The 25065-nt window shown below is 35.2% G+C and overlaps 3 protein-coding genes and 1 pseudogene across 4 annotated transcripts; 1 reads left to right on the forward strand and 3 right to left on the reverse strand.

The window, feature by feature from the left end:
* Positions 1-1523: 1523 nt before the first annotated feature.
* LOC121248346 (UPF0481 protein At3g47200-like) lies at positions 1524-3124 on the reverse strand. The gene has a single exon (XM_041146793.1). It carries the CDS (start codon positions 2975-2977, stop codon positions 2045-2047), a length of 933 nt encoding a protein of 310 aa, XP_041002727.1. The 5' UTR covers positions 2978-3124; the 3' UTR covers positions 1524-2044.
* A 2338-nt stretch (positions 3125-5462) lies between these two features.
* On the reverse strand, positions 5463-8661 carry LOC121248388 (protein SPIRAL1-like 3). Of its 2 annotated transcripts, none has more exons than XM_041146849.1 (3): positions 8506-8661; positions 7039-7311; positions 5463-5752 (listed from the first exon to the last, which is right to left on the reverse strand). In XM_041146849.1, the coding sequence occupies exons 2-3, from the start codon at positions 7279-7281 to the stop codon at positions 5669-5671; spliced, it is 327 nt and encodes a 108-aa protein (XP_041002783.1). In that variant the 5' UTR covers positions 7282-7311; positions 8506-8661; the 3' UTR covers positions 5463-5668. The 2 variants fall into 2 exon arrangements, with proteins under 2 accessions (XP_041002783.1, XP_041002784.1); XM_041146850.1 differs by having other exon boundaries at positions 7039-7306; positions 8506-8636.
* Positions 8662-10442: 1781 nt separating this feature from the next.
* LOC121248326 (putative methylesterase 11, chloroplastic) lies at positions 10443-15183 on the reverse strand. Its single transcript, XM_041146767.1, has 5 exons — positions 14659-15183; positions 13110-13346; positions 12400-12543; positions 11714-11845; positions 10443-10913 (listed from the first exon to the last, which is right to left on the reverse strand). The coding sequence occupies exons 1-5, from the start codon at positions 15001-15003 to the stop codon at positions 10635-10637; spliced, it is 1137 nt and encodes a 378-aa protein (XP_041002701.1). The 5' UTR covers positions 15004-15183; the 3' UTR covers positions 10443-10634.
* Positions 15184-19000: 3817 nt separating this feature from the next.
* Positions 19001-25065, forward strand: LOC121248354 (annotated as a pseudogene).

A 25065-nucleotide genomic window follows, 5' to 3' on the forward strand; every position in this document is an offset into this window, starting at 1 on the left:
AATTTTATCTCATTCTTATCATTTTCTAAAATTAGATATTTAAATTGGGACAGAAAGAATACAATATGGTATTTATATAGCGGCCTTTTAGGTAATCTCTACTAGTAGTTAATTTCACATGATCGACAATAATAAATAAAGTAAAAGTAAAAGGGAACTTCGATCCTCAAGAATATATATATCCTTTGCTTCATTGAATTAAAAGTCAGTTTCAAAGTATTCTCATTAATTCACTGTTTGCATGATAACGAAATAAAAAGGTAATTGCTCAATTACCAAGCAAAGGATCCAAAGATCCAGATCTTCTGATGATCTTAATACACAGATCAAAGAGTTCACTATCTTACAAAAAAATGGTCATTGTCGGTCCAACTTACAACTTCTATATGAGGTGCATTAATTTCAGATTGGGCATGCAATGGGGAGGACAATATATAAAGAAAAATTATTTCCTTGATGTATATGTAATTAAAGTGCTTATATGACATAATTTAATTTAACAAATAAGATTTTAAATTTAAATCTAACAAATCAAATCTATATGAATAGTATCATATGCTAAAAAATAAAATAATTCATATCATGTAAAACTACAAATAAAGAATCCGAGGTAAACAAGCTCGTCTGTTAATGGGCTTCTTTTCTCTCTCTCTCTCTCTCTCTTATAATTAAATTAATTTATTGTGTACATTAATCCCTATTGATTATATTCGATCTTTCAATATTTTGCTATCTCGTTCTCAGTCTCGATCTTTGTCTCTATCTCTCGCTATAAGGTGCGCGCATGCATGAGGTACTGCAACGCCAAAAAAATCTAGGATTTTAATTTAAATCCCATCTTCCGGCCACCTCCGATGGACATGGATTATGCAATGTTCCTTTTTAGATGCAAGCTGCCACCATGAATTAATCATTAAGTATGATGTATTTCGTATCGTTTGTCTCTTATTCTACAAATCGAGTATGGTGAAGTTTTCTCCCCATTTGCCACGCAAACTTCCATCCGGATCGGTGAAATCCAAACTGAGATTTTCATGAGTTGGATAAGATTACGATCGAAGTCATGCTTTGTTTGGACATGGAAATGCAATATTTCTAATGAAATATTGCCGCCGACATTTTTAAGTTCGTTACATTTCATATATATATATATATATATATATATATATATATATCTGTCGTTTCTTCTACATCTTTACTTTCCTTATTTTCCCCGTACTCTAAAATGATTTAGGAAGAAATGCTTGATAATTCAGTCTGTTACCACTGCGGAATGACGAACGTCGTAGACAAATAAATGTCAACTTATTGTAATTTGTACATGAGTTTAGAGATCTATAAATAAATAATTTCGTGCTCAAAGTCTTATTCATGGCAGGTTAATGAGTAATGATCATCTGTACGTTGATCAAGGCTTTGATCCAGACATGATGAGCCCTGCAACCGAATAAATTAAATTTGCTTTATTACACAAACGCAAGAAGCCATTTTTAAGAGACATCAGGATTTCATTAATGGTTTTAACCAAAAGAAAAACTGGTCATGAAAATGAAGGGAATTCATAGGTACTTAAAGCCAAATTAACTACACATTGATACACATGACTATGATCTCGGTCGAGTAGTATGTGATCAGGAGGAGTCTAGCTAGCTAATAGGAAAGGAAGTCTCTGCTGCTGAGATCACTTCTTGACGATGGAACGCACAGCTTGTACGATGCCGCAAATATTGAGGACAACTGCAGCAATTTGAGAACTGATACCCATTGGGGTGTACAAATAATTGCGCACCAAAAAAGTGCGTAATTTGGGCCAAGTGTTGTGGCAATGTAAGTGGATATCATTGGATAGTTGGAGATAGAAGTACTGTTTGACATAGGTATCCAGGTAAAGCTTGTTGAAGAATTGAGTTGCATCCTCCAGATTCAACCAGTTATGTATAATCCCATTCTCTATGAGTATATTAACATCTTTGGAAGTTTTGATGAGGTTGTTAAAGAGTATGGCGTAAGAAGTGATCACGGGTCTGCAACCTGGTAGACACTGTTAGTAACTGATTAGGTTTCGAAACCCAACTTCTGTGGTTTCCTGAATCAATAATGGTGGGATTTCTAGTACATGATCATTGCGTAATTTGATGTCCAGGATGGAACTAGATTTTACTCTCTGGAACTTGATTCCACCCTCTTCCAGAATCCTTGCAGAAGGAATTGGCTGCATTCCTAAAGTGCCGCCTACGCCTAGTCCTGTTGATTTCCAAATCAGTAAATTCCTTAACAAATCAAGAATATGCTTGTTTCCATTGGGCCCGTCCTCAGGTTTATCCGTGGGTAGAGGTTCTGATTGGAATGTTGTAGCAAAGAATTTAAGGGCAAGTGCAACGAGGGGTGGGCTTGATCTATGGCGGCCGCTGGTCATGACGAACAGGCGCTCAAGCACCAGCCAAGGTATTTGGTTTTCCAGCAAACACAGGTCATGGCGTAGAAGCTGAAACATACAAGACATGTTAAATACAGGGTCTTCCGAATCTCTGAGCTCTTGATGAGCGTGTCTTAGGAACAGCTCGATAATGAAGCAGCCATCGAGTACCAAGATTTTCACAAACTCATTTTCATTGGGAAGGCAAGCTTGCGGGGCGTAACACTCACGAGCCTCCCTTTCAATCTCCCCAATGCCTTTTATTATCTCATCCAACTTTTGTTTTGGATTTGGAGATGATGATCTACGAATGAGGGCTTGGAAATACTTGACTTTAACTTTTTCTGTGGCTTTTAGGCTCTGGTCGGTACGGTGAAAAGGTCCAATTGAAAATGCATTGGGGGCATAAGCTTTTTCATTATGCCTTCTGAGTATTTTTGGGGTTAAGAAGATGCAGCATCTAGGAGGCATGTTTAGATTGGGGCCCTCCATCATATTTAGTAATGAAGATGACAATGACACTACATCTATTGCAACATGTTGCCTTCTTTCCCCTGCCATCACGATTTTCTTTGCTTTCTCTTTCTTGGCCCAGAGTTCAGTTCATGTATCGTTTTCCTGTAGAAAAGAACCCCACCACCTTATAAAACAGGCAACAGAAGGATGACTTCCAGAGTGTCAACCAAAATAACATATATGTATATAGATGATGACAGGATAAATAGACTGTAATCGACGTACGTGCTAGTTTAAATGAACCCACTTGTAGGCGTGCTCGATCTCTCAGTAATTCTTGCCCAATTGGCCTGGTCTTTTAAATGTCATCATTAACCAACGTCCTTGCTTCCTCCAGCTTTCTGCAAGAAAAATCAATACAGAACATAATGAATCGAGAAGATCAAAACTTCAAACTTGCCCATGGAGGGATAGGATCATGAAAAACAGAATGTGAAAAATGGAAGAGGAAGAAGCATTTTTGTTCAGCAAATCCATGTTGAAGATCACACAGCTTATAAATGAAAACTCATGCAATAAATGCTTACATGACCTATTGCATGCATGGAACAAGATTTGAGCCATAGGCCCATATATATATACATATATATATATATGTATATGGCTTCTAATTGTCATATACTATGCCTAGTAACAGAAATCTATATATATATATATATATATATATATATAAGGTTTGCAGACGTCAGAGCGAGGAATAAAGGGAAGATTCTAGAAAACTCTAAGGGCCCCCTCCCATTTTGCATTTCGATGAAGTTAATGAAAATTCTTGTCGATTCTATGCAATCAATTCTAGTACTGTTAGTTTCTATAAATGGATATTAACTTATGTTAATGAATCAAATGATATTGCTATACAAAAAACTCCAATCTACTCTTAATTACCAACGTTGGTTGTAGCTAGCAGCTTGAATGTTCTTCATATTTAATGTGTTACATATGATTTGCATTTGAAACTGTTGTATTTATTAAACAGAATTTATTCACCTGTCCTCTTGGTCCAATAGATCTAGCTTGTTGGATTTCTCATGTTTCTTTACTTTTTTATGTCACTTCTATTAATATTGTACTTAGTATTATATAAACAAAACATAAGTGAATAATTAAGATCATGAGAGTGAAACTGTGAAACACGAGGGTATGCCCTTCTAGGGAGAGATTCTTAAAGAACGAATGAAAAAGGAAATGAAGTAATGATTTAAGAATTATTCCCTTCTTTTTCTTTTTTTTCTTTAAAAAAGAGAGGAAAAGAGCTGAAAATTGCACTCATCCTCCATCCACTTTGGAATTGGATCAGAATGCTTAAGAGGGAATGGAACAGAGGAGTGGATCCCATGATCTATTCCTTTCATTTCCTTTGAAGATGTCTTCCAAATTAGATCTCGATTGTTCATTTTCTTCAATCCTTTCTATCCAAATAAGTTAAAATATAAAACAAAAAAACATTTTAGGAATATCACTATATTTATCTTGGTTATTTTAAACTAAGATATTTGGACTGGGATTGAAAGAATACACTGTATTTGGACTGTAATGGTCTTTTATTATCTCTCTGGATTACAAAAATACAAAAAGAGAAAGTTCACAAATAATCTCAATGAGAATATATCCATTGCTTCATATCGAATTAAATTATATCTTTCGACTTGCTGTCTTTAGTGCTGGAATAAATCAATGAGCAAACAAAAGACGATATCTCAATGAAGATAAGGTTCACAATCTGAAAAGAGAGGAGAGCCACCCATATTAAGTATCGCGTGGTGGCGAGCATTCTATTAGTAAGTCTAATGGAGCGGGGTGATAAAAAGATTAAAAAGTTGAGAGTATAATTTATACAAAACTCGAGGAATAACCCATCTTAATAGGCAAACTATTTTAGTATTTAACTCTAATGTAAGCTAATAGTTTGAAGTTATTCACATTGCTAATCTATTATGTTGTTCAGGGCAGAATTGAGTTATCTATACATGAATCAAACTTGCTTTGCACAAATAGTTGTTGGTTTTGGCCAAAATATAAATATTGGTGGGAATGATAGGAAGCCATAGATTAAGCTAAATTGCAGATAATAGTAGTTCTTTTATCTAATTAGGCGCGATATTCAGGCCAACAGCTGCTGCACTACTAGTTTTGTGTCTCGCTTAATTGCTGAGAAAGCTGGTACTCGTTTAACTTGTGAACAAGATATTGCATGCTACTGGTATCTGATCTTTCCCAAAACTTAAAAAACACTTTCTGGAAGACACACACTTGTAACCAAGCAACCAGTTAAAGTTTCAAACCATCCAAGACAGCCATTAATTCAGCCATATTTATTAGTGCCCCTCCTGTAATGACTAGAAAAACCAACCAAGAATCTCCCAGAAGCATCCTTTCAGGGAGAGTTTGTTCAAAGGTTTAAAAGCATCCTTACTTCTTCTTCTTTTTAAAGAACGTATACAACTTTACTCTTCCTTCCAAAGGTTAAGAAGGAACTGAAGCTTTGGACTCTTAGTAGGTGTATTAAGAAGGAACTGAACTAGAATGTGTGTTTGATATAAAATCCCCGACATCTGTTTTTTCTTCTTCTATTTCTTTAAATCAAAGGACGTCCAGCCACATAAATTCCATCCAGACAATTCTACACTGCCCAAGGACAAAGTACATTTTTTTTCATAGAAGAGATACTTATTTTAACAATAACGAAAGATATCAGCTCATAGTGCATGACTGATGCATTCACGAGGATCAAAGACATCAGTTCCCACCACTACCACCAAAGAGGTACCCCAGCGAAGATCCACCACCAGGGGCAGAGTGAACTTTGGTTGAAGGCCGATCCTGCACTCACATTTGCAAACATTTTGAAAACATTATGATAATATTAGCATCTAGAGACTTAGAAGAGACCCTTGGCAATCAAACAGCGGCAAATAACTTGAGGCAGGTCGACAGAACCATCAATATTCTTCAGGGGAAAAAACAAAAAGCAAAAGAAATGACATATAAGTACAATTACAAACTCCCTCTGAAATGTAAACAATAGGATATCCTCCCGATTGATAAAAATTTTATAACAATAAAACTATTCTGGTGAAGTGTCATGGGTGTGTGTTGACTACATTCAGCTTTGCTTACAAAAGGAGAAAAAAAAAATAGCATTTAGAACACGCTAGCATGGTAACATTGCTAAGGGAGGAACTTGAGTGTGATTGGGTTAGGTGCATTTCTCCAACTTGAAATCGGGTGCAAGCACATTGGTTTTATATCTGCTACAGTATCAATATCATTACGAGGTGCTTGGACAAGTACTCACTAATTATTCAGCATGGTGCTTTGAACACCAAATCTGAACAAAAAATGCAACATTATTATACAAAGGAATATACCATAATCACCAAAAGGACTAAAGGGCATCAAGAACACATGGACACAATGGAATTCTTTTGGTTTCAAGATTGTCCACATCACATTAGCATATAAAGTCTCTATGACAATCCAAATTTGGAATTTATATACCTACAAGAATTGCTAATTCAGTGGATAGCTCTAGACAGAGGCAGAAAAACAAGCCAAGCTTAAAGGTGACCTGCAGTAATGATGCAGTTATTAGCACCAGTTCCCCCACCATCTTGTGCCATATCAAGCATATGGGAGTATCTGCAACTGATCTATGAGGTGTATGATGATTATTATATTCATAATATGATTGAAAGGAATGAATGTGGGACTACAACGCAGCCAAACCAATTTATTACACTGTTTCTATTCCAAAAGAGAACAAAATTGTGCATACAGCAGTACATTAAATCAGATCATAGTCAGTGCAGATACTACTTGATCAGCCCCTTCCCCATATCTCACTAATGGGACAACTCTCAGGTTGGATCCAGTTTGGCACCTTTTAGATTTAGTGGATTTTATTCATCTAAGAGAACAAATGCAAAGAGTTGGAATCTGGTTTCCGGTCTGTTCCTATTGTAAATATACCAGTCTGAAGGCTAAAGTGCCCAAAAGAACTCTATGAGTTTATGGATTTACGAAAATTTTAATGAGAAAATAGGCAAAGATGACTATTGAATATAATATGGTCTGAATGATCTTGACGCACTTGAATAGGATCATACCGTAATAAAGTTGCCACAGTTCTGCCCATCAGCCCGGGAGTAATTGTTTGTAAGATGCCCCTGAACACCTGCTGGAATCTGCTTATCGATTGGTTGTGAAGCAGCAGCAGTCTTTAGTGAAGGCCCATTTTTTGTTGCTGGCTCTTGGTTCTGAGCAACTTGGGTATTCTTAGTGGTCTCTCCTGTTCCAAATAGGTAACCCAAAGAACTCTGTCCACCGCCGGCACTGACACCCCGACCCATTTCCTCCCAATTTCAGTCAGATACTCTTAACTGATGAGAACATTGAAAGTTCAAAGTACATACAGAAGTAAATGCAAATATGAATAAAACATACAGAAAGCATCATAAATTATTCTTCATGAACTAGGTGAATTCACAACTTGTGCCTTCATTGACAGGAATGTCACAAACACACTTCAAGAGATAACAAGGTTCATTTCTTAATCAATTTAATAATATTATAAATCTTACAGGATTGGTCCATATCAGAATGTTGAGCACATCAAGCTACACTAGTAAGTGGGCACCAAAACTGGATGAGAAAACTAATCTTCTTTAGCACTTGCTACACGACCCAAATAGACTGGTCGGTAACTCCAAATAACCTTTGCCATCCTCCCTTTTTCTTTGTGCAATTATTTCATCCCTTCAACCCGATTTCATGTGCTGAACACACCAATTGAGGAGTTTATTAATATTTTGACAGGTGATGGTAACAATCTCTATCCTAAGCTATAACTTCTTTACTTTTCCTCCAAATCTTCAAACCATCATTTGTTACCAAGTAAGACAGGACATCAAGATCTCATGGAGCTCCAGCCTTGATTAACTCCGTTCTCAATACACAGCTTAAGAAGCCTCCTTTTCCTACGTTCTAAATACATGGACTTCAAATTTCGTCCATACAAAATGCACATATAGTCTGGGTCATCCTCACTCTTTTCATAACCAAAACAAAAATAATGTAAACGGGACATTGAACTTTTGTTCAAACAGCATTTCCCTCTCTCCTAATCACAGGACAGAAGGTGACGCCAATGCCATGCGTTCAAGACGGGAAAATTCAAAATAATATAACCGGCCGGAGAAGTAAAATTCTAAAATCCCCCCTCATAATCACATAACCAACTAACAATACAGCAAAATAAAGCACATTCAAACCCAATTTATATAAGCCCAACACAAGCTCATTAATAATAATCCCAACACACACCAAAAAAAAAAACCCAATAGATATCACGTAGAAGACAGTCAAGATAATGCATTAATCCATTAGCCTAGCACCGTAACCAAATTGCACAAAAATAAATCATTTACACAATGATGTATGTATACATGTCGAATAAAAATCAGCAGAAATTATAAGAAAACGTGAAAGATGCAGCGAGAAAGCGTGCGTTCGGTAATGAAATGGGATCTGAGCTTTGAAGCCTAAACAGGAAAGTGGTGGAATGGATTTCGTACCTTCGGTTTTGGGACACCAAAACCTGAAGCAAAGCAAACAGAGAATGCGAAGGAAAATGCAAAGCAAACAAGTGGTAAATATAGTGGTTCTCATCGATGTTGATGTTATGTTTAGGTTGAAGTAGCAAAACATTGACGTGGTCAACGTCCGAGCTGGCATTGTCGGTTGAGAAGCGTTTTCGCAAATTTATGTAAAAAATTTTCTTTTTTAATTGGACTCGTTTATAAAAAAATATATATTATATTCATCGTCTTTTTTATTATTATTTTTTTCTCATTTTATGATATTGTATTAAATAATAAATTTATAAGTAAAACATCATAAATAATTTTTAATCATTTAATATTACTTATAAAAAAAATTATTCTTTTTAATGGAACGCATGTTTTTATAATAGTGGGGCTACTATGCCGCCCCACCTTTACTGCTAGACGTATTGCCTAGTATTTTTTTTACATTTTTTAATACATTTAAATATTTTTAAAAAATAAAAAAATACATCAATATACTTAAAATCACTTCTTTAACTATTAAGTAAAAAAAATTATGCAAGCGGTCAAATGGAGCAATCAAATAAGCCCGCAACTATCTTTTCCCTTTTTATAAAGATAGTAAAACATTTATTAATTACCTATCATTCTCTTTTCGGTTTGGTTAAAGGGGTCGGTCTTGAAAAAATCTATCAATCATCCTAACTTTCATCATTTTCTCTTCATCCCATGATGTGGTATTAAATAATAAGTTTACAAGTGAAATGTAATAGATAATTTTCAATCACTTAATGCTATATCATAGGATGATGGAAAGATGATAGAAGTTGAAATGATGAGTAGCATTACTCGTCGGTCTTGGTTGGCAAAGCTATGGAACTCACGTGTGGTTTTTCAGAAGAAGTAACAATAGGATGCCACGCGCAAAGTCGATGTGATGCTGATTACCTATCAAACACCACTTGATTTCAAATCCAATCGATCTAAATATAATTTATGTGTTTTTTGTTTTTCAAACTCAGAACAGTTTTTTGAAAATAGTGGAAATTGTGTAAATTGCTTTTGTTCTTATTCGTTAAAAAAATCAAGATAAGATATATTAATCAAAATTGTTTTAGAGATTATTTTGGTGTGAAGAATTTAGTTGAATATTAAAAAAAATCTGCTTCATATAGTTACTTTTGCGTACTTCTTACGCATTATATTAATATGATTAGTCAAAGCAATATTTTATATTAAAAAAACGATACAATCAATCATATTAGTATAGTGCGTAAAAGAGTATGCAAAAGTGACTACGTATAGAATTTTTAATTAAAAAAATTTGAGAAATTTTGAAAAGCCCCTTGATGCCAAACAAACACCTCTAGTTTAAAAGACCCAACTTCGTGGACACTGATTGGGGGGTGGGGGGGGCCCTTGTGGTGCACTTTGCTTATACGTTTGTGGTTTTTGTTGCTGGGGGCAAAGGAAAGCCACGGGCGAGGACGGCAACTGAGAATACTTTTACCTCAAAAGCTGCCAAAACCCAAGCTTTCTCATGCAGTGAAGTGTCCATGTTGTGTATGTCTCAAGAACCAGTGCACCAACTGATGTCTTGCTCATAAAGTGCGTAGCCGACGGGTTAGGTGCCATCTTATATCAATGACAGACAAAAGAAGAAAGGCCTGTTTGGTGGGAAGTTTAGGAAAAGGGGAAAAATAAAAGAAAAATAATCCAAAATAGTGAACCCTAAGTGATCTCCATCTCAAACACCATCACAAAGCATTTAGCTGAATATAATTCGTTAAACCGAGATACTATTGTATTGATCGTCAAGACATCAGTTTTTTTTTTTTTTTTAACCATTTTTATTCATTGAATAAGGTCCCAAGTTGGAAAATCCCATCCCAATCTCAAAAGATGTGGTTAATTTTATATTTTAATTACATATAAGCAGTACTCCAGAAGGATAAACGTGAACATATTTACGTTGAGGTGAAAGCACTACATAGAATTTTATCAATGTTACGAGCATTTACACTATCACCAGAACTGCATAAATGAATGATGAATGAATCCGGTAGTTTTACCATATCATGTCAGCGGAGCCTTAGCAGGGATAAGTCTCTAGATGCCATCTAGCTACAAGACTGATTTTAAATTGAGGGGATCTTTGAGATCTCTACCAATAATTTGTGTAGGGCTTGAGGCTTTGAGAAAAAGGGCGAGTGGTCGGCGCCTTTTATCCGAAAAACGCATTCTGGGGGGCTCGAGTTTATCATGCTCTGTTGGAGAGCGATGGGTATGGCATTGTCTTCAGGAGTCTCTATATAAAACCGCCTCACAGATCCGTACTTAATATCAGTAAGAGAGAGCTTCTCCAAAACTGGTGCAAAGGGCATTGGCCTCATTGAAACAGACGCCAAAGCAACATCCTGGAATGGGAGAAGCAGAAAGCGATCAGCAAAAATGACAGAAAGTGAGCAAGTTTGAACAAAAATACAGACATATGAGGGACAGTTTGCAACGTCAATAAGCCATTTCAAAATAGGACGGCAAACTTTTGTAGAATGAAAACTACTTCAACGTTGAGCATGAACTAAATAGCATGGCACAATAGCAGCAAACTAAAGGTCATACTTCTATAAAGTTGACTAGTAATACAGAAACAAATAGACAACCCTCTAAAACATTCATTTCAAACTAAAACTGTAAAACATTAAAGCCAATTCCACATTCCCCATTAAAATTCAAGATTTGTATGTTTTCCTATGGGTTCAATGTCCACGCCAGGCTTCCAGCACATATCAATTATTGCAAAGACCATGTCAAGACAGGCTAAAAGGCGCTTTGTTGTCTCTATCATCTTCAACTTAATAATGTTACCACATTGGCTAGTCCTTTATCAGCTTCATTAAGTTGGCAAGTCCTTTATAGGCTTTCACAAATGTTGTGGAAACAACCTAATCGGAGCTATGAGGTACACAGCTAGATGATCTTAAGTCTTATATGTGAAGATCCAATCAAGACAATGCAAACCATGTGAGTGCCACATGCACATTCACACACCTCTCCCCGATTGCATTTTGTGTATGTCAACATATCCATGTTCCTAACAAGCATTCAATAGAAGTCTCCCAAATTTCACAATCATGCGTGACTAAATCAATTTACAAAGGATAAACACAACACAGTTTTCTTATCAATAATTTAATAAATTTGAAGTAAAATATACCTTGGCAGGACTTTGGTTGAATAGCAAATCTCTCAACAATGATCTTTCTATATCAACAGAAGTTGGAGGCTGATCGTTCCCATTTGCATATAAAAATATCTGAGCTTGTCGCATTAGATCATTGGAACCTGCCTGCAATTTAATAATGTATTAGTCAATGTCAACCCCAACAATTGTTATACCTAACTTTTTCTTATTGAAAAATAGCATTGTCCCCTTTTATAGCCAAACTTATCATTAGAGGAATGCAAGGGTCAGACATTCGTTAAAGTTATTCTTCCTGCACCTCTGGATTCACCGAGGTTCACCCCTCATGATGTCAGGCTCATAAGTTACACACTGTATTATGGGGCCAGAGCTAGTTCCAAACCCTAAGTTTTATTCTTGGGTGAGTCTCAAGTTTCGCTGGGGTGTCATTTCATTCTATGAAGGTTTGAGTACAATATCAGAGCAAAAGCAATATTTTCTTGCGTGTGTGTGTGTGTGGGGGGGGGGGGGGGGGGGGGGGGGGGGGGGGGGGTGTTGGGGTGGGGGAAGATTTGCACATATATATTGGCAACCCTTGGAAGGGGGTTGCTTCAGTAAAGGGGACATAGAAACAGCTCAAATTGCACAATACAAAATTCATCGTTTAATAGAAAGTAAACAATTCAAAAAATACAGATGTACTACAATGAAGGGGGAACCTGTTTGGAGAACATATCAAGAGTACTTTGTCCATTAGTCAGCATAGCTGCAGCAATAAAAACAGCCTTTGAGATTTTAGAAGGAAAAGACTCCATTGCATGTGATATACATGCACCACCAAAATCATGTCCCACCAAGATAACCTGCATAAATTTCAAAGCAATAAGAAAGTAAAAAAAAAAAAATAGAGATATATTCGCAAAACAATGCTCTACTAACTTATGATCCACTTAGAATATTATGGGGGATTAGCAAATAATTTTCCATAACAAAAGAAATAAATTTCATCAGCAAAATTCACTATTCTAGTTGGCAAGTATAAATTAAGGGAAACCATCAAAAAAATTTATTAAGGTTTTTCAAACTAAGCACTGCAACATGTAAATCCCAATTGCTAATGCAGTAATATGACAAATATAAGAATTTTTAACTCAAAAACTAAACAGCAAGTTCAAATACTTCTAGTATGAGCAAGCTGTATTGGTTCCATTCATCTCTCTCTCTCTCTCTCTCTCTCTCTCTCTCTCTCTCACACACACACACACACAATTTGAGTTTGGCAGTTTTGTTCATCTCATTTGGCAATGAGGAAGCCGAAATCTAGTGCAAGAGGGAACCCTCAAATTGTTAAATTTTTCAGAGATTGTGTTATGTGAGCACACTGGTGGACATAAAAAAACAAATTAAACTAAAAAGAAATAGAAAGAACCTTCTCGCCTTCAGCAAGATTTTCAAGAAAACCGGTGAGTGGCTTCACGTATTGTGAAAGACTGGTAATGTTATTTGTATCATATGCATGAATCCCGGAACCAGTCAAGTCTATGGCAGATACTTTGAAACCACCTTCTTCTAGAAGTGCTATAGTTTTATACCAACACCAAGCACCAAAGCCACCCCCATGGACAAGGACAAAACGGTTGGTTTCTAGATCATCAAGCTTTATATCCTGTCAAACAGAGACAGTTTGGAATAAAAAGCAATTCAAAATTACTTATAAAAAGTCAATTTAAAATTATGAACACTGAGACAAAATAAAATAAAATAATTTAGCCAGATACCAACCCAAATCAGCAAGTGATTACATGCACAACTTTAAACTTAATTCCTATCATGTAAACATTGCCTCTAAACATAAATTGGACCGCAAAAACTACTTTGTGTGCTCTTATACGTTACTAAGTCATTACAGAAAAAGTATAACGATGGTTACACAAACGACCGTATATTTGTGTGTAGACTACCGTTGGTTTACACCACGATTATGTCTAAGGACTACCATGTCTAACAGAGTTCTTAATTGAGCATAAACAACAACTCATCATTTATGTTACTCACAAACGAAAGAGAAACCTTTGAATATATATCCATTGATTGCCTTCAGTTTTATCAGTTGCCACATTTACCTTGCACCACATGATATGCATGCAACCATTTTTATCACAAAGAAGAAAGTAGTTTTTGTCAATTTCCTTCAGTCTCGCTATAATAAAGAAAATATCCAGAACAAAAAGGAGTGGAGTTACGTAATATATTGTTAATCATATGCCAACAAAGCAGAGGGATGCAAATTAAATAGCATGGAGACTTAAATTCTGCACCAAGTGTAATGACCTCCAATTTTCTATTTAAGACTCATTTTCAATGATTTTTAATTCATTAAAGAGTATCCACAAAAAGTAAAACGCCTCCAACAAAATATTTCCAATATAAGCTTAAATATGGGCATCCCATACAGTCATAACTCAAGAATATGCTCAAAATCAAAATAGTAGATCATATTCCAAAATATTATGACCCATGGTTAAGAAAATTCATGACCTAGAGGACCGCATCTCCCAATTCATACGGTGACCTCGTAATCATTATTAAGATAGCACAAGAGATGCAACACATACATAATGTATAAAGATCTGCTGAGGCACATATATACATATAAACGAAAATGGCAAGCAACTATCGAAGCTAATCTTAGACCTCCACGTAATCATAATTATTCCCATACCGACCCCCAAAAAAAAAAAAATCAAATGTCATAAACATCGTATCATCGATGAAACCACCATAGAAGAAAATTCACCACAACAACCGCAGTACAGCATCAATTCCATAAATAAAACTTCCATTTCGAGAAAACCAAGAACTCAAATAACAAAGAAACAGAAATCATACATCAACTTCAAAACTACTCCGAATTCCGACTATGTCATCCAATACGATAGCCTTCAGAATAGCAAGGGAAAAAAACCACAAACCCGAACCTGATTAACAAGCTGGTGAGGCTGCAGCAGAGGATCAGTGAGTGACCGGGCCCTTGAGCTTGAACTCCGAGGCAGTTGGTTCTTCTTGGACTCCGAATTCGGGTACCGGAGCGAAGCGGATCGATCGAACGGGAGAGTACCGTTGTGTTGTTGTAAGATGATGGTGGCAGCGGCGAGGGCTTGCTCTTGAATTAAAGCGTCGTCTAATTTTTCTTTGCGCGACGATCGGATTCGGGTCCATCGGTTGCTTGAATTGGAGGACACTGCTGGCGGGTTAGCAATCCGTTTTGCTGGTTTCTTTCTGTTCACCGGCTTGGGTGAGAGGCAGGCACAGAGGTTGCCCATTGGTGGTGCATGTAGGTAACACAAGCACACGCAAACACACGCCAATAAACAGAGAAAGATGGAGATGGAGACGGAGATGGAGCTTTCGCAGAAGGGAACAAATGGCGGCGAAGTCAGAGCCTCAGAGGTCACAAGAGCAGAGCGTTATTTGGAAGAATACGGTACTCTTGGGGGTACTGAAGAGAGCGTGTTTATTTATGTTCGGTGAGAAAGTGGATGACAAAGATGGTCTTGGTTTTGCCGTGAAACTTCGCCTCAAATTAGCCTTCCTCTTTGCACTTTTTGGTCAAATGAGAGAGTCCCAATCAAAAAACAAAATAATAATAATAAAATAAATTTTATTTATCAATTACTATTTATTCACACATTTCATATCTACAACTTTTTTTATAGGGTGTGGACGTAATTTTTTATAGAATGTAAAATTTTTTTTATAAGATGTGTGATATGAAATAATGAATAATGATTGATTAAAAAAATTTTCTAATAATAATAATAATAATGATGAACACTACATTGTTGTTTTTAAATTTTAAATTTTCTTATTTTTAATTGCATAAACGATTTCTTAAATAACTTGAAATAATGTAATAAAAGTGTAAATAGTAATATTTTAAATACTTTTTCTTTTAAGAAACGAAACTATAGTATCTCAATTTTACCTTATTTTCTTGTTATCGAATTTAATTTAATTAGAGTCTCTTCGTCCATGCTTGAACCTGTATTTTTATTGGAGTACATATCTTTTAATCCACAAAAAGGCTATTCTTAAACTGTTTTTATAGTTATTTTATTTTCTTAAAACGTGTATCGTCAATGGACAATGTTACAGTTGATTTCCCACACTAGGCGTACGTGACAGAGAATCCCCAATAGAATGGAATTAGAACATCCTACGAAAACTGAACTACTTTTAGCATTCAAAAAACACGTTTTTGTGTTACAAATTAATATCAATGGTCAAACAGGAAGAATTTCATGATAATGACATCTTAAAATTTCTTGGAGAGTAATATGAAATGGGAGACTTAAAATTGTGCCCAAAAAAAAAAAGAAGAAAGGAGGTTGATGAGGTCTTGTCTCTCCATATTTTTATTTATTTATTTATTATCTTCATAAAAAATAAATAGGATAAAAGGAAAGACAAAGCTCATGATGTTTTTTTTAGGTAGTTGAGTTGAATATGAAGTTGCTCCGTTGCTATGGCCTTCAGAACTGTGAAGATCCTCACTTTTGTTTAATTGCTTACGACTCTTTTTGCGTCTTTTGCCGATGGTGTGCAGTGTAAAGTAGTGGGTGGAAATTGTTTTGCTTTAATTGCCACCCACTTTATACCATGTTGATTGCCCCCAGCTTTTATTTTAAAATTTGCTTATTTAAATATAATTTATATGACTATATTTTATTTATATAAACTTATAAATATTATATTTTTATTTTAAAAACTTTTGAACTTGACATCAATGATAGCTAAGCCAAAGGGTGGTTTCTCTCAATTCAAATGAACAAGCATGTGTTTTAGAAAATAAAAAGTAAAAGATAAACAAGCATGCTCAATTTCTTGAAATTTAACCAAAAGATCTTGTGTAATGATATCCTTACAACCGGTTTACTACTCTTTTACTATTTATATTATATTTAAAAAAATTTTATTTTTTTATTATTTTATTTTAAGTATATTTTTAACATCTTTAATCATTAAAAAAAATTAAAAAAATATATAATTTTACTACTAGTCACTTTCTTAACTATTGAGTAAAATAAAAAAATCAAATAAAAAAAAGTAATAAATAAGTAGTAAGAGAATAGTAATCTTATAATTTTTCAAAGATTTTTTGGCGATCAGTTGCTTCATTATTGCAGGTTTTTTTTTTAGTACAATTATTAACACTTTTGTGAAATGAAAATCCGGTAATGAGGTAGATTCAGGACCACTTCTTTCTATTGCAAACCGAATGGAATGCAGACGGCATCATAGCAAAGCATATATACATATATAGATAGATAGATAGCATTGTACGCTCTACTCTAGGCATGAGTAGAGAGAGCATCATGGAAGATTTATGCATTCGAGCATGTGGTTGCATGATATGCATGAGATCATCCTCTTGCAGAGTAACATGTGAAAGTACAGCACATGAAAAACTGACCAAAAAAAAAAAAAGTTATCATCATCTGGCTGAACCCACGATGGTTGCAGAGGTGAACAAGCCCTGAAAAACTGTTCAACAGTCTCTTATTTTAAGTAGTAGATCCTTTTCAATTGTCATGTCAATGGCTTTTTGTTGTTTATTCTTAAACGAGAAATGATATTTACAGTCGTGTAAACGCCGTACAATCATTTTAAAAAAAATAAATAAATATGAGATTCACATGAAAAGAAATTAATTGTTAATAGTAGACCTCACTCTTTTTCAAAATGACTGCATGACATTTACGTATTCCACGACTGTATATAACATTACACTTCTTAAATATATACTTCTTCTGCCCTTTCATCTGTTGTCCAAATCTTAATACGAACCCTTTGCCAAATTTATTTAAGGCTAATGCTATCTCGTAAAATGTATATGTATTATACAGTCATTTAAAAAAAAAAAGATATATTATTAAAATATTTTTTTTATGTAGATAAATATCTATTTATTTTTTTAAAATGATTATATAACGCTTACATATCATAACTATAACTATCATTTCACTTTATTTAATATGAATCTTTTGTAAAATAAATTGAGATAAAAATTAAAAAATAAAATAAAATTCTATTAGAATATTTTTTTAATATTATTTTATTTTAAGATTTAAAAAAATTAAATTATTTATTTTATTTTATATAAGAATTTAAAAATATTATAATAATTAAATAAAATAAAATGATACGAGAATAATTATAAAAACAAACATGCTACGTCATAAACTCCGATTATTTTTTCTTCTTCCCTTTCTTCTCCAACAAAGATGTTCAATACACTTATGAATCCATCCGCTCGCTGCAATCGTGGTCACGACTGTTGGGTAATAATTCAACCGTGCAAATGAGGGATATGGACAAAAGATGTGCAGATACTATTATCCCATAGTTACTCAATGTTCTCGAGATTCTCTCTATAATGTGATCATCATGGCTTATTTGGACATTAGAGTATCTCAAAATCCAATCAATAGATTCGTTTGGTTAAGCAATTTAAATGAAATAAAAAAATTTATAAAAAAAATTATGTATTTAAATAGTAAGATAAGATGAAATAATTTTTAATTTAAGATTTAAAAAAGTATAGGTCCCACTGTTAATTAGAGAGTCGAAAAGTACATTGTTTATGTACTATTTACTATAAGTTTTTACTGTTCATGCACTGTTTAATATCAGTATTTACTATTTATTATTGTTTATTTAAGTAGATATTTTAAATTTAGAAATAAAATATAGTGTATTTGGATGGAAAAAACTACTGTACGGTATATATGATTAGCTAACCAAATGCGGCCTAACAATAAAATATTTTGAGTTAAAGATATTTTAATGAGTTTTAAGAATAAGGGATAAAAGTTTAAATAAAATTATATAAAAGTTAATAAATTATTTGAAAATAATTTTTATTTTAAAATTTATAAAATCTATATTAATTTTTTAATATTAATCTTATGAAAAGGCGGGATATTAGTGGGTATCAAAAATTAGATAAATATTCGATATAAAATCCACCTTATTTAAAAAAAAAAAAAAAAAAAAAAAAAAAAAAAAAAAAAAAAAAAACGTTAAAGTCCAGCCCATATTACAAGACAAAGAGATAGAGAGAGCCTGCTATGTAAAATTTGAGACTTGAGAGGATATAAAGTAGGGATTTGAAATAAATATACGCAAGGCAACTAGGCTGGCGGCTGGGTAAACAGCCCAAGATTAAATTGGACTGGGCTAGACTGCCAGAGTTAAAAAGGCCGGAACTATCCGGCTCACTTTCTAACCAGGTCCTGCCTTTCCGAGTTCCAGCTTGGAGACATGTTTATCTTTGCTTGTAGAGTGAGAGATCCCAAAACGCACCCAGAAAAAACCTCATCGTACAGTCGTACTCCATCTGAGATTCCAAGTCTCAAAACTCTCAAAGGTGCGCTCACACCGCTTGGCTGCGACATTGAAAGTTTGAAACTATAAGGTCAGAACTTTCTCCCTCCCTCTCTCTCTCTCTCTCTCTCTCTCTCTCTCTACCAAAATATTTCTGCATCCATATTGTAGTTTCGCATACAAGACTTTTCATAGTTCGGACCCGATATTACCATAAAAAAATTAGTTTTATTTAGATAAGCCCGTTTACAACCGTCCCTGTGGCTTTCTTTTCATGAAATTTGGAACGGCTTTGTTTCATGAAACTCGAAAGAAAAAAAAAATTATTTTTATTTTTTCCTTGGGTGTTCTATGCAACCACCCATAGTGTACTTGTTTGTTAGTTAATTTGTTTATCTTTGTTTTGAGATTTGCTGGGTGTTGATATCATTCCCGTTATCGTTTTCACTTTGTTGTTGGTTGATGATAAATTGGTATATATTTTGTTATTAATTGGATGTTATGTAAATGAGGATAATCTGTTGAAATGGTTTTGTTTATATTGCGATATGCGCTTAAAAAGAATGGAGATTCAATAAGAACTATTTGAATTTCCCTACAACGTACTACCCTTGCACTTTGGCCGTTTTATGTTTTATCGATAATTAATGATACCTCTAAATTTTATTTTGTAACCAAATACATATATAGAGGAAAACACCTAGCTAAAACGAGAAAATATGAATTCACTTGGTACTAGCATTGGATAATTTCGCTTCTTGGTATGAGCTCTCCAAAATCTAGCTTAGTTGCCATATTTGCAGCGCTTGAATGATTTTGGGCTGCGATTTAGGTCTTACTTATATTTTAGGATGTATTTTTTTTTTTTATTTCTTCCCCTTTTAGAGTAGTGAAAACTGAAATCATATAATAATCCAGTAAAGAAAAACATCTTTACTTGTTAAACAAAGAGAAACTTTAAATATAACTTATTTCACTTCCTAAGATTCAATTATTTCACTCTGGCAGGCAACATTTTGTGTACTAGATACTAAGTTGTATTTGTAGTTATTTGTATGTTATATGATCCTCAATTCTTATGAAATCTTGCTGTATATATTTTATTGCGTGTTTGCTCCTTTTTTGTTTTTGTTTTGTTTACTATCATTTTTTTAAAAAATAGGGGCATTTCAATCAGTTTCAACTGGGGGTATTTCATGAATGAAGGATCCGATAAAGCATGTGGAACCGACCCAGTTATGGCAACTAATAGAAAACGATCCTTACAGGAAAGTTATAAAGTCTTCAGGAATTGTAACTCTTCTGCAATGGCCAAGAGTGAAGTGCAGGATACTGTCTCTGAAGAAAATCCATCAATCGGCACTCCCTTTGCAGGAATTGAACAAACAGGAATGGAAACAATCCAGCATCCTTTGGAACTGAATTTGGCAAGTAAAAAGAAAAGAAAAAGATGAAAGCTCAAAAGCTGTCAGAGGAAGGGTGTTTGACTAGCACAAATTATATGAGTACTATGTCAGCACTAAGTCTATCAGATGGAAGAAACAGTGGAGGAAAAGTTGTTTCACTGGGTACTGATGAAACTAGTTCCTTCTTTGTGATCAATTCTTCACGACATCTATTACATAACAATTCTAATAATTTAAGCAATGGAAACTCTTACTTGATGACCAAGAGTGAAGTGCAAGATACTGTCTTAGGAGGAGGCTCAACACCATGCCCTTCCTTGGCTAGGACTGAACAGACTGGCATGGAAACGAGCCAAAAGCTTATGCAAGTGGATGTGGCACGAAGGAAGAAAAGGAATAGGAAAAATCAGAAGAAGAAGGCTAAGGCACTGCAAAATAATGGACAAGGTCCAAAGCATCCAGATCAAGGCTGCATGATTAGCACTAATCATACAGACGTTGTGTCAGCACTGAGTCTATCAGATGAAAGAAACAGTGGGGGAAAGTTGTTTCACTGACTGATGAAACTAAATCCTTCTCTGTGACCAATTCTTCACGACATCTATTACATAACAATTCTAAGAACTTAAGCAATGGAAACTCTTACTTGATGACCAAGAGTGAAGTGCAAGATACTGTCTTAGGAGGAGGCTCAACACTGTGCCCTTCCTTGGCTAGGACTGAACAGACTGGCATGGAAACAAGCCAAAAGCTTATGCAAGTGGATGTGGCATGTAGGAAGAAAAGGAATAGGAAAAGTCAGAAGAAGAAGGCTAAGGCACTGCAAAATAACGGACAAGGTCCAAACATCCAGATCAAGGGTGCATGACTAGCACTAATCATACAGATGTTGTGTCAGCCCTGAGTCTATCAAATGGAAGAAACAGTGGAGGAAAAGTTGTTTCACTAGGTACTGATGAAACTAGTTCCTTCTTTGTGACCAATTCTTCACGACATCTATTACATAACAATTATAATAATTTAAGCAATGGAAACTCTTACTTGATGACCAAGAGTGAAGTGCAAGATACTGTCTTAGGAAGCGGCTCAGCACTATGCCCTTCCTTGGCTAGGACTGAACAGACTGGCATGGAAACAAGCCAAAATCTTATGCAAGTGGATGTGACACGTAGGAAGAAAAGGAATGGGAAAAGTTGGAAGAAGAAGGCTAAGGCACTGCAATATAACGGACAAGGTCCAAAGCATCCAGATCAAGGCTGCATGACTAGCACTAATCATGCAGATGTTGTGTCAACAATAAGTCTATCAGATGAAAGAAACGGTGAAAAAGTTGTTTCATTGGGTACTGATGAAACTAATTCTTTATGGGCAACCAATTATTCACAAAGTCTGTCACATGGCAATTATAAGGCCTTCAGCAATGCTACTTCTTCTTCAGCGGCCCAGAGTGAAGTGCAAGCTACTGTCCTAGGAGTAGATATAACGCTCTACCCTTCACGTGCTAGAATTGAACAAACAGGCATGGAAACAGCCAAAAATCCTGTGGAAGTGAATGTGTCGAGTAAAAAGAAATCAAGAAGTCTGAAGAAGAAACCTAAGGCACTGCAAATTAGCGGACAAGTTGAAAAGCTACCAGAGGAAGGTTGTGTAACAAAAATTATGAATGTCGTGTCCACACAAAGTCATCATACGAATATTATGTCAGCAACGTGTCCCTTGGATGCAAGAATAGAAAAATCTATTTCATTGGGTCCTGATGCAACCAATTCTTTTCCAAGTCTGTCACATGAGAATCAAAAAGTCTCCACGAATGCTAATTCGTTTTCAATGAGCAAGAGTGAAGTAAAGGATATTATTCTAGGAGTGGATTCAACAGTGTGCCCTTCTTTTTCTAGGATTGAAGAGGTGGGCAAAGAAACAACCCAAATTCTGTGCACGTGATTCCAGCTAGTAAAAAGAAGAAAGAAAAGAGAAGTTGGAAGAAGTCTGATGCACTGCAAAATAGTAGTGAAGCTCGAACGCTCCCGGAGGAAAGTTGCCCATCTATTAAGAATCATATGAATATTATATCAACTCTATCTCCATCAGATGAGAGAAATAACTGCTCAGAGATTTCTCATATTCCTCTTTTGCGAGCACCAATTGGTCATCTGAGGAAGAAGCTTCTTATTCTTGATATAAACGGTCTGCTTGCGGATATAGTTCGTCCACCTCCAAAGAAATGCAAATCAGACATAAACATTGCAGGACGGGCAAGTGAGAAATGTCTTTTTAACATGAGTAATGCTAGGTACAAGCTCAGTAGACAAGTCCGTGCAAGTTCTTTGTAAAAAAGTGGGTCCACTAAAAAAGAATTGCTCATTATACATTTTTCAAGGTGGGTCTACTTTTTACAATGGCATGCGCGAGACTTGTCTATTTGGGGCTTGTACAAATCATCTCTTTTTTAATATTGTTCACTCACAAGGTTCAATGTCCTTTCGCCTTCAAAATTGAGTATTTTGCTCCTTGTTTTCAGTTTTCAAGAGGCCCTTCTATCTTGATTTCCTGACATTCTGCTTTGAGAGATTTGAAGTTGGTGTGTGGTCCTCAAGATCCAAGTACTCTTCAATCAACGCTTACATTATGTCATTCATATATCTCTTTGTTTGATGTTACCTTGGTTTCTTTTAATTTAGAGTTTCAAAAAAACCAGCTGAATAGCATGTGCCATTGTTGCCAGTCTGTATCATATACAGCATTAACTGCAATTGTTTATTGTTTTCTGAAGGAAAAATGTGGAAAAAGTGATTGACTATTTGATGGGAGATATGAAATACAAGCTGCTACTTTGTTGGGTATGCACTTTTCATTTTTTGTCCTTTGATTCTTCACAAGTTATGCCTTCTAATATGTCATTTTCATGTAACTTTCCTGCCAATAAGTTTGTGTTAGTAGTTAAATAAATCTTTTTACAAGTCTGCCCGTGTAAATTCTAGGTCATTTTGGTGGGTAACCTGCCCACTTGATTTGGTAAATTGGACTGCATGATCATTATGCATTGCAATCTTCTAATCTATAACTCTGCCAATAGGACTTGTATTCTTTTATTATCCCAGCATGTATTTCTTTTAAGATTTTTTTTTGTTTTTTTTTTTAATGTCGGGGAACCTCTCCAAGGCAGGGCCCTTCAGACCCACCCCTGCAAAGTAAACTCCGGTTCCGTGCATTACACCCTCGGAAGTTTTCCTACACACAACTGATTAAATCACTGGCTTTTCACCAGTGGGTGTGGCCCCTAGAGATTGTTTGCACCCAAGGGGATTTTTTTTTTTCTTTTAAGAAATTATCCCAGCATGTTAATGAGAGCAACTGGCAGTTGATTAACTGTAAAGATTTTTTAATTAACTTATTTTTTATAAGTATATTTAGTGAAGTATTATTAACTGACAACAGCTCTAGCTCTGAGCCATTGCAGTAATTGTGCATACCTTTCTGGTCTATATTTGCAGGATCAATCTCACTGCACCGCTACAAAGTTCAGGACTCTCGAAGACAGGCATAAGCCTATTGTTTTTAAGGAGCTGAGGAGAATATGGGAAAAACACGACCCTAATCTTCCATGGGAGAAAGGAGACTATAACGAGTCAAATACATTGTTGTTGGATGATTCCCATATAAAGCCTTGGTTAATCCTGTATGTTAACCGTTTTTCCTTTTCCACTTTTTTTTTGGGGGTGGTGGGGGAGGCTCATATTTAAATTCACGTGATATTTTGAAATTGTACCTAACTCATTCTTTTGGTCGTGTAAAACTTTCATCTTATAGCTGCACACTGCAATATTCCCTTATTCATACACGTTTCGGAAAAAGAGGGATAAGTCATTAGGTAAGATTGCTTTTGACTTGATCAGCTTGTCTTTTACTTTAACAGAAAATGTCGTATCCTATATTTGTAGCTTGAGTCTTCATATCAAATGTTGGTGCATGGTGATGCGCCTGGTGAGACTCCTGGCTGATATGCTGCTGCTGGGTTGTGCTAATTCCCTCTTCTGTTGATTACCCTACATCAATCTCAGTTGTTTTTCATCTTATAGCTGCGCACACAATGTGCAGTGTATGTGAAATTATTTTTTATTTTCTGTAAGGTATGGCAAATGATTAGTCAGTGTAATTTATGGCAGGTGCTGGTGGTGATCTAAGGGTTTATCTAGAGGGCTTAGCTGTGGCTGGAAATACAAAGAAGTATGTAGAGAAGAACCCATTTGGTCAAAGTCCTATCACTCAAAGAAGTAAATCTTGGGACTTTTACCAGACGGTTATCAGATCATTGGAATCCTTACCAACGACCGTATAACGTTTCTCCCTCTTGCCTTTAGTATGCATTGCTTATGTTTGTTTGGTGCTAATGCTAAAATTTTCTAATTGCCAAGTTTTGGATCGCATGTATCGTGCTTTCATTATTTTGTGGAACACCCTTCCATGACATCGGTGACCCCAAGTAGAGCTGGTGATTCATAAAAATTACATTCTTTGTTTAGTGTAATGATTTCGTTGAATGTTGTAATTTTCTTTTTTACAAACTGATTATTATAAGCATGTTTGAATTGCCTT

This window comes from Juglans microcarpa x Juglans regia, chromosome 2D, assembly GCF_004785595.1.
Source record: "Juglans microcarpa x Juglans regia isolate MS1-56 chromosome 2D, Jm3101_v1.0, whole genome shotgun sequence".
NCBI classification, from domain to species: Eukaryota; Viridiplantae; Streptophyta; class Magnoliopsida; order Fagales; family Juglandaceae; genus Juglans; species Juglans microcarpa x Juglans regia.

What these genes read in the sequence shown, in the direction of transcription:
- LOC121248346 (XM_041146793.1), bottom strand. Translation starts at nt 2,977, where the DNA reads ATGGCAGGGGAAAGAAGGCAACATGTTGCAATAGATGTAGTGTCATTG.
- LOC121248388 (XM_041146849.1), bottom strand. Translation starts at nt 7,281, where the DNA reads ATGGGTCGGGGTGTCAGTGCCGGCGGTGGACAGAGTTCTTTGGGTTAC. An exon ending in ACTGTGGCAACTTTATTACG is followed by an intron (nt 5,753 to 7,038) that starts GTATGATCCTAT and finishes ATGTGAGTGCAG; the next exon opens with GATCGGCCTTCAACCAAAGT.
- LOC121248326 (XM_041146767.1), bottom strand. Translation starts at nt 15,003, where the DNA reads ATGGGCAACCTCTGTGCCTGCCTCTCACCCAAGCCGGTGAACAGAAAG. An exon ending in CTCACCAGCTTGTTAATCAG is followed by an intron (nt 13,347 to 14,658) that starts GTTCGGGTTTGT and finishes TCTGTTTGACAG; the next exon opens with GATATAAAGCTTGATGATCT. An exon ending in ATCTTGCTGAAGGCGAGAAG is followed by an intron (nt 12,544 to 13,109) that starts GTTCTTTCTATT and finishes AAATTTATGCAG; the next exon opens with GTTATCTTGGTGGGACATGA.